The sequence below is a fragment of the Chenopodium album genome, chromosome 11 (assembly GCF_948465745.1).
Source record: "Chenopodium album chromosome 11, dcCheAlbu1.1, whole genome shotgun sequence".
Lineage (NCBI taxonomy): Eukaryota > Viridiplantae > Streptophyta > Magnoliopsida > Caryophyllales > Amaranthaceae > Chenopodium > Chenopodium album.
The window spans coordinates 20,322,588-20,331,847 of NC_137844.1; the positions used below are offsets into that span (position 1 = coordinate 20,322,588).

At 37.8% G+C, this 9,260-nt stretch overlaps 1 protein-coding gene across 1 annotated transcript; it reads right to left on the minus strand.

The window, feature by feature from the left end:
• Positions 1-3,114: 3,114 nt before the first annotated feature.
• LOC145566428 (uncharacterized) lies at positions 3,115-4,773 on the minus strand. The gene is made up of 3 exons (XM_081625852.1): positions 4,581-4,773; positions 4,173-4,472; positions 3,115-3,674 (listed from the first exon to the last, which is right to left on the minus strand). Exons 1-3 carry the CDS (start codon positions 4,771-4,773, stop codon positions 3,115-3,117), a joined length of 1,053 nt encoding a protein of 350 aa, XP_081481978.1.
• Positions 4,774-9,260: the final 4,487 nt, after the last annotated feature.

Consider the following 9,260-nt stretch of genomic DNA (forward strand, 5'->3'; position numbering starts at 1 on the left):
GACATATTCCCCTGGTGAGACAAAAAAATATTGTACTTTATACTATATGATTATTATACATATACGTATAAAAATACGATCTAAAATACCTACTTTTTACTATAAAAAGAAATTACCCTTATCCAAAATCTCCACTCACCACTTATTTCTTATCTTCTTCCATCTCCCTCCTTACCCGAAAAAACCAAACAAAAAACTACCATTAATTTCGGCCACCATGTTTCGAGAAAACTAGGAAGATCAGCCTGTCTTCACCTTTGAGGAAGACATGAGGATGATAAGGGTGTACTTCATGTACATTATGGGGCTAATGGTCCTCCTAATGGCTGTATTAATTTACTTGTTAATCCACAAGTAAAACCAAAAAATTACTTCGGTGGAGTAGGGTAAAAATACATGTAGTGTTAGCTGTACTTCTATATTATGTAATTTAGTAGTTTAGAAGTACAAATTGTAACATGTATTTTGGAAATGATAAATAAAAATCGTTATTATTACTTGTTTTCTTCGTTTTAAATAATAAAACAAACGTCATTAAGTTTATAAAATATATTCAGCAAAATAATAATAATTATTTGCAAAAAACGATAACTATAATAATAAAAGATAATTAATAGTGATAATTACAAAAGTAAGATCAAAATTTGGTGTCTACAGATTGCCCCACATTGATTGAGTTTAAATAAAACGATAATCAATGTTTGAGAAAAGACACGAAATTTTGATGTATGTTTCTGAAAAAAGGAAGGAAAATCCCAATTGATTTTCATTTAAACATTGGCTTTGGTGCAGCTGAAAAATAGAGTGAAATTCTCACTCAATTACAACACAAGTGTTGGCTTGGGGTGCAGCTGAAAAACTGGTTGGAAAATAGAGTGAAATTCTCACTCAATTGCAACAGAAATGTTGTCTTAGGTGTAGTTGAAAAACTGGCTGAAAAATAAAGTGAAATTCTCACTCAATTGCAACACAAATGTTGGCTTGGGTGCAGTTGAAAAACTGGCTGAAAAATAGAGTGAAATTCTCACTCAATTGCAACACAAATGTTGGCTTGGGTGCAGTTGAAAAACTGGCTGGAAAATAGAGTGAAATTCTCACTCAATTGCAACACAAATGTTGGCTTGGATGCAGTTGAAAAACTGGCTGAACCTTGCACTAGTTTAACTTAGATAGATGTTTAAAAGATCAAAATTCCAATTTGCACGAGCTTTAGGGAAGATAATAATCATAGTTTATGGATTTCGGATGCAAAATCATCAGGTGGTTTGTACTGAGTTTTCGGAAAAGTAAACTCCTTCGGCCTTTTCTTCCTGGCACCATTATCACCACCACCCCTATAAAAAGGGAGGTGATACTCATACCAAATCAATTCCCTCCTTCTCCTTTCAAGCTTCTTAAGTCTTATTTCTTCTCTCCTTAATTTTTCTAAGAAGAAATGAATGCAATGTTTCAAGAAATCAATGAAATCAGTGGAGCTAGAAAGCTCCAACTAAAAGGGGTGGTAGAAAACATTTCTTCACCTCGTCTTTCCCCTTATACAAGTGTCTTTACCAGAACCATTACCCCTCTCCTATCTATTCAGCCTCGGTATGATATGATTCATGTTGCTGTTGAATTTTGGGATGAAGAACTCCATGTTTTTCGCTTTGGAGAGATGGAAATGACCCCACTTCTGGAGGAAGTGGAGGGTTTACTAGGTCTTCATAAACGAGGCAGTGTGATTACACCTGCTGACCCAAGGACAACTAATGCGGTCATGAGGGATTTGCTAGGTATACCATTAAATATGGAAAACAATTATTGCCTGCTCGACATTTTAATGTTAGAGAATTTCCTTGAAACTTTCTCTTTACCTCATTGGGAATTTGCCAACAATGAAAATTTCCAAAAGTGCTAAGAAAGAGCTTGCATCCTTTTATTGCTCGGCCTTGTTTTACTCAAGGAATCATTATTTTCCTGTCATGTTCGCTGACTTTCTTTGTTGTCAGGGAACCGTTTAGGGCCTCTTATCCTAGGGGAACTTATGATGGGGCTTGACCATCTAAAACAAAATCCAGGGGGTTTTGTCAAAGGATAGCCAATCGTGCTTCAACTCTGGTTATGTGAGAAATTCAAGCTATCTAGACCACCTATTCGAATTCCTTACCAAACCCGACATATTCGGGAGAGAGGTTTTTTTCCTATATTCCGTCAATGTTGCAACCATGGTGCATGGACAGACCTTTTCACCGCAGCTGATGTGGAATGGATCATTTCATTTCTCAACATAGATTCCATAACAATTAGCACTAGCAGGCGAAGAGGTGTCTAACTTCTAGGATTGTGTCGCGTCACCTTCTATCTTCCTTGGAGATGCTTGAGACAAGCGGGCCAACTTTAACGACTCCTAGAGCTCCATGAGCTCCCAGTGGTACCTTGTACCACCTATGAAATTGGGAATGTGGAAGATCTTAGGGCATCATCTCGTGTATGGAAATTTGCACGAATGCTCCCAGCATTTTTAGTCCTTGAGGATAATGTTCCAACCGTGTCCTACGCAACATGGTTGTTGGAAGACCTCGAGGGTGATGCTTAAATAAATCCTTAGAAGGATTTCCTTATTGTATTTCAATACTTGTACTTGTGTTTCCTTGTTTGTGCATTTTCAATTCCAAAAGAAGAAATCATATCCGAAGGCATTGGTTTTTCGGGAATAGTGTATGTGGTTGTTGTTTTCGTGGTTTTTTTTTTTTAAAAAAAAAAAAAAAAAAACTGTAACCTCGCCAAAAAGCGAGAGAGTTTGTGTTATATTTGAATAAAAAAAAACTATTTGTTTGTTGTAATCATATTTTGTTAAGTATTGACTTGATCATGATCTTTCAATAATAATGAATATTTCTATATGACCCTTAAGCATGCAATTCAAACATGAATGAAATCTAAACTTTAACATGATACACATATACCTATCTAAAGCTAGTAGGAGTTTTTTTTTTTTTTTTTTTTTTTTTTTTTTTTTTTTTTTTTTTTTGCGAATCTCACAAATACAACATTGTACCAATCAAGCATAATTCTTTTTCAACTGATCAAGGTTGGTGAAATGAACAAACTCATTTCCATCAAGATCCATCAATTTTACTGCTCTGCTGGTGTAAGATGTTTGACCAGGAAAGGACCAGACCAATTTGGCTTGAACTTTCCACGTGGATCATGAATCGGTGCTCGATTTTCCTTAAGTACCAAATCTCCTTCTTGTATATTCCTTTCCCTGACCTTTTTATTAAAAGCCCGAGCAATGCGTCTTTGATAAATTTGAATATTGTGAAGGGCCTGTAACCTTCGTTCACTTGCTAAAGAAAGCTCATCGTATCGTTCTTTAAACCATTGTTCTTCAAATATCTCGCTTTCATTCACTACGCGAAGCAATTGAATCTCTATTTCGATTGGAAGAAGCGGATCCATTCCATATACCAAAGAATATGGAGTAGTCCCAGTTGGTGTTCGAATGGAAATCCTATATCCCCACAGTGCATAGGGAAGTTTATCAGGCCATTCTCTAGCCCTATCCGTCATTTTGGCGATTATCGTCTTGATGGTTTTGTTAGCTGCTTCAACAGCTCCATTGGTTTGAGGACGATATGGCGAAGATTGGTGATGCCTGATTTTGTACTTCTCAAGGGTTTCTTTAAGATGGCCTTCAAATTGTGAACCATTGTCGGAGATAATTTCAAAAGGTACCCCATACCAACATACAATGTTATTAATTACAAATTTTGAAACTTGTTTTGCCCCTAGTTTTGAATATGATGATGCCTCCACCCATTTTGAAAAATAATCAACAACAACCAATATATATTGATGCTCGTTCGAAGCTTTCGGATGTATTTGCCCAATGATATTTATGCCCCAGCTAAAAAAGGGCCATGGCGAAGTAAAATTATTCAGGCTAACTGGTGGCATATGATTAAGGTTTGCAAATAGCTGACATTTTTTGCATGTTTGTACAAAATGGATGCAATCACTTTCCAAGGTAGTCCAATAATACCCCGCTCGAAGAATCTTCCAAGCAAGCATTCGTCCATTCATATGAGGCCCACATTCTCCCCCATGTACTTCCTCCATGATCCTTTGTGTCTGTTCCCCATCAATACATAATTGCAAATTTCCATCGAAACTTTTATGATACAACAAACCTTTTAATATTGTGAAATGAGAAGCTAGCCTTCGAATAGCCAACTGATCCTTCTTGTGACTCCCTTCAGGATATTCTCCATTGATTAGATACTTCTTAACATCAGTATACCAAGCATCCTCATTGTCTTCTTGGGTTAATAGAGCAATTGTTGGTTCCAAATTAACCACTGGAATTTCTTTTTCTACAATTGTTATCGACTGTACCTCTACATCATCGTCCCAAGTCAAATTTACCGCAAGTTTTGCCAAAGCATCGGTGAAGTTGTTTTGCTCGCAAGGGAGATGTTTGAACTCTATTTCTTTAAAGAATGGGATAAATTGTTAAAGATACTCCGTGTACATTTGCAACCTTTCGTCCCGAACTTTCCAAGCTCCAATAGAAAGGGAAATTATGAGATAAGAATCACCATATACCGTGAGATTTTTTGCACCAGCTGCTAATGCTGCTTTGATTCCATAGATGCAAGCTTCATATTCAGCTGTGTTATTCGTCGTTGGGAAACTAAGCTTCACAGCGAAGGGAATATGTACTCCATAAGAGTCAATCAATAATACTCCTGCACCATTGCCCCTCCTGTTAGAGGCTTCGTCGAAATACATCTTCCATTATGACGTACTAAGACAAAAAATATGTTTATCTGGAAAATCATCATTAAATTCATCACCCGATATGGGTCCATTAGCCAAAGCTTCAGATATAGCCCTCCCTTTAACAGACTTTTTATTCACACACTGAATGTCAAATTCTGACAATATCGCAAGACTAGTTTCTCAAAAATGTACTTGATTGGATCCAACCTCGAAACCAGATAAATAGTATGTGCTTGCAAATAATGTCGAAGCTTCTTTGTTGCGTAAATAAGGGCAATGCAAGCTCTTTCCAAAGGCGTGTATCTAGTTTCATACTCCAGGAACTTTTTGCTGAGGTAGTAGATAGCTATTTCCTTCCTTGTACCTTCTTGGTATTGTGCCAAGAGAGCTCCCATGGCTGTTTCCGTGATAGTAAGATATAATAGCAATTGCTGCCCCGGCTTTGGTGGCATTAAAACTGGAGGATTGGAGAGGTATTCTTTCATTGAATCGAATAAATCCTGACATTCGTCATTCCATTTTGTAGGAATATTTTACTTAAGTAACTTGAATATAGGTTCGCACCGGGTTGTCAATTGTGATATGAACCTACTAATATATTGAATTCTACCAAGAAATCCCCGAATCTCCTTTTCCGTTCTTGGTGGAGGAAGCTCTTGTATGGCCTTTACCTTGTCATAGTCGACTTTAATTCCGTCTTGACTTACAACGAAGCCCAGAAGCTTTCCCGAAGTTACTTCTAATACACATTTTTGAGGATTCAATCTCAGATTGTATTTCCTAATTCTGTCGAAGAATGATTTTAAGGCATCAATGTGTGTCTCACGATCATGACTTTTGACAATCATGTCATCAACATAGACCTCCACAATATCATGGATGAGATCATGCAAAATCGTCGTTGTAGCCCGTTGATAGGTTGCCCCAGCATTCTTTAATCCGAAGGGCATTGCTCTATAACAAAAGGTTCCCCATGGGGTAATAAAAGAAGTTTTTGAAATGTCCTCTTCTGACATGAGTATCTGATTGTACCCTGAGAATCCATCCATGAATGAGAACATGGCATGTCCGGCAGTGTTATCAACTAGAACATCAATGTGGGGTAATTGAAAATAGTCTTTCGGCGATGCTGAATTTAAATCCCTAAAATCAATGCACACTCTGACCCTTCCATCTTTTTTGGGCACTACCACCACATTCGCCAGCCATTCTTGATGCTTGATTGGTTTGATAAAGTTGGCATTAAGCTGCTTTTGGATTTTTTCTTTAACTTTGAGACTAACTTCTGGTTTCATTCTACGAAGCTTTTGTTGCTTTGCCTTGCTACCGGGGTAGAGTGGTATACGATGTTCAACAATATTACGATCGACACCAGGCATATCAGCATAAGACCATGCAAACACATCTACATATTCTTTAAGTAAAATAATGAATGCATTTTGTTCATCAAGGGAAAGGGACGATCCTAGCTTGACTTCTTTTACATCATTATCCGTACCTATATTTATAGTTATAGACTCTTCCATGGGTGTCACGCATGATTTAGGTTCATTGTAAAGTTCATTATTAGAAAATGCATCATGATAAAGATCAATTTCTTGTACGTAAACTTGTTTACAAGCAACTCCTTCGATATCTTCATGATATGAGATATCAGGCAGTGTATGGATAGATGATTGGCTAGATGATGAGCTATCAGTTTCATAACCGTCTGAGGTAGAGGATTGAAAAGGATATAGTTCGGGGATAGGAAGGAATTGTTCTTAAGTTTTGGGTCGGATATTGTTTTCAACTTCTGTTTTTATTGGAATGATAAGTGTAATGGGGTCGAATCAAACTTCATAATCAGGAATTGGTGAAAACAAGCCTCTTAGAACTCCTTGCTTTAGATGGTCAGCCCAATCAATATCTTTCTTAAATACCGGTTTCTTATCAAACCATTTCTTAATAAATTCTTCATTCCTTGCTTCTGCAAAGAAAATTTCTAACCCAGGGTGAATTTTCTCTTTATCTAAGTCACACCAAGGTTCAGGAAACTCATAAAATGGCCCAGTGTCGTTTTGCAACATAAATTGCCCATTCAAGGTGAGAGACTTCCTTGTCATAACTTTAGAACCCATTTTCTCATCAAAACCTAAACCATGACGATTTCGCTTATCAATTATTGGGATTGAGTGCCTCATGCCTTCACCATTTCGTCCTAAACCAGCTCTCGGAACATAACCCATTTTCATCATCATTTGAAGTCCTCTGGTAAGTGTTTGTGGTATTGGATCTTGGATGGAATCCGGGGATAGAGTAGATTTTCGAGTTTGGTTGGTCATTGGTTGGCAAAGGATACCTAAACATTACACACTCAAGATTAGGACTTCCTCCCTTTTTTTTGAAAATAATAAAAAAAAAGTAAATGACAAATGTAAAAATGCATGCAGGAAGAAGATTTTAGTAAACATTTAAAAGACGTCTGTTAAGTTAGATAAGTTAGCGGGGTGTTCATTCCAAAAAATCTTTTAGTTATTTCGGGTCGCGCCATAAGGCTGCCTACATATCTCCAGACAGATTTTTTTCTTTTTTTTTCTTTTTTTTTTAGAGAATCAGACCCGTCGTAGTTCAAAATGGAAGAAGAATTTTTTTTTTTTTGAAACAGCTGCACTCGATCAGAGTTGCCTACGTACCCCAATAACAATGTGCGTGCAAGTACAATTTTTGTGTATGATCATGAAATAGTGCTTTGGGGAATCAAGTTGTATGTAGTTCTTTGTACCAAACGAAAACATAAAGAGAAAGAAGAAAAAAAATGCTTGGTTTACAATGCTCATAATACCCTTTTCATTCATCCTTCTTGATGGAGGGTAAGATAGAGGACACCATGTTGTTGTGGATGCTTCCTTTCCCATGTAGAGATTCCTTAGGCTTCAAGGTTTTCAACAGTCTTTCTCGTAGTCTTGATGAGATATCTTTTCTGAATAGTGACGAGCAATCAAAAGAGTGGGATCTTCTTCGCATGTCAAAAGGGAAAGGGCATTTATGGACACTTTCTGATTCGAGCAGGAAATTCCAGTTGTGCGCTTTATACACCAACGGAGGGCGTGACATTCGTTAGTATCATGGCCATGTAACTGATGATATTGAAAATATTTGTTGAGATTTGGTCCAACAGGATCAGCTCCTACTCGACGAGGTCGTGGCTTGATACGACCTTCTTCGAGTAGTTGAAGGAACAAATCAGCTTGAGAGGCCTGTGGCTGTGCCGGGCTTGTCTCTGGTGCGCTAGACTTAGGATGGGCCGGAGTGATGATACCACGATCAATGAGATCCTGGATTGCACACTTAAGGTCGTAACAAGTATATGTTCTATGCCTATATTGATGACAATAACTGCAATATTGTCTCATATCGGTTCCATGTGGTGGTAATGAATACACATAGCTTTTTGCCCGAAGAATACCTTTTTTGCTCAAATGATCTTACACCACACTCAATGGTTCATCGATTCGAGTGAATATCCTCCTATTAGCTCTTTCACCTTGAGGGTGCACCTTAGGCCTTCTTTCCTGTAGTCGATAAGCATCAATTTCGTAACCACGTCTCTCCATGTGCGAGAGATCGGCGTATTTGATGGAGACCATATGTCGATAATAAAAATCATTTAACTTTCTTAGTAATATCAACATAAACTCCCGATCAGTAATGGGAAAACGAAGATGTGAAAATGATTCCCGGTCACTTTGCTCCATATTCACTAGCTTCAGTTTTTCGGTGTCAGTCTGTCAAAATTCAAATGCCCAGTCACTGAATGCTTGAGCTATTTCTCCCCAAGAACCTTTACTTGTTACCCCTGAGGTATAATACCAGGATAACGCGGGTCCATCCAGACTTCTGTTGAACAACATAGGAAGATGTTCTTCTGGAACATTTAAAGGATATAAGGTGTTCACAAAGTGGTATAAATGGAGGATGAGATCTCCCAACCCGTTGTACTTCTCGAACTGGGGAAGATTAACATAACGATCTTCATACCTATAGTTAGGGAAAAGAATCAACTCCTCCGGGTATACTAACCTTCTATAACACAGGACATCGAAATCCAAATCAAAATCCTCGGCCCTAGATCTCTTCCGAGATCCCTCATCATGACCTTGTCTAAAGGAATTACTTCTCCAAGATTCTCCTCTAAAACATGGGTCGTTGTCTTTTGGAGTTTTAGGCTCTCTTTCTGCCTCATCTTCATTGGACCAATTTGTTCCACCCCTAAATTTTTGAGGTTTAACCTCAGAGTTATTGTCATCTTCTTGAAGTCCTTCTTCTGGATCTTCCTCAGTTTCTTCATCTTCCTCTAAGTCCTTTTCCGGATCTTCCTCAGTTTCTTCTTCTTCCTTCCATGAGCCAATTGAATCAGATCCAATATTATGAATAGTGAATCCGTCTAATCAACTACCCTCTTCTTCATCTAAGTGGAGCACCGATTTTCCAACACTAGAAACATTCATAATTTC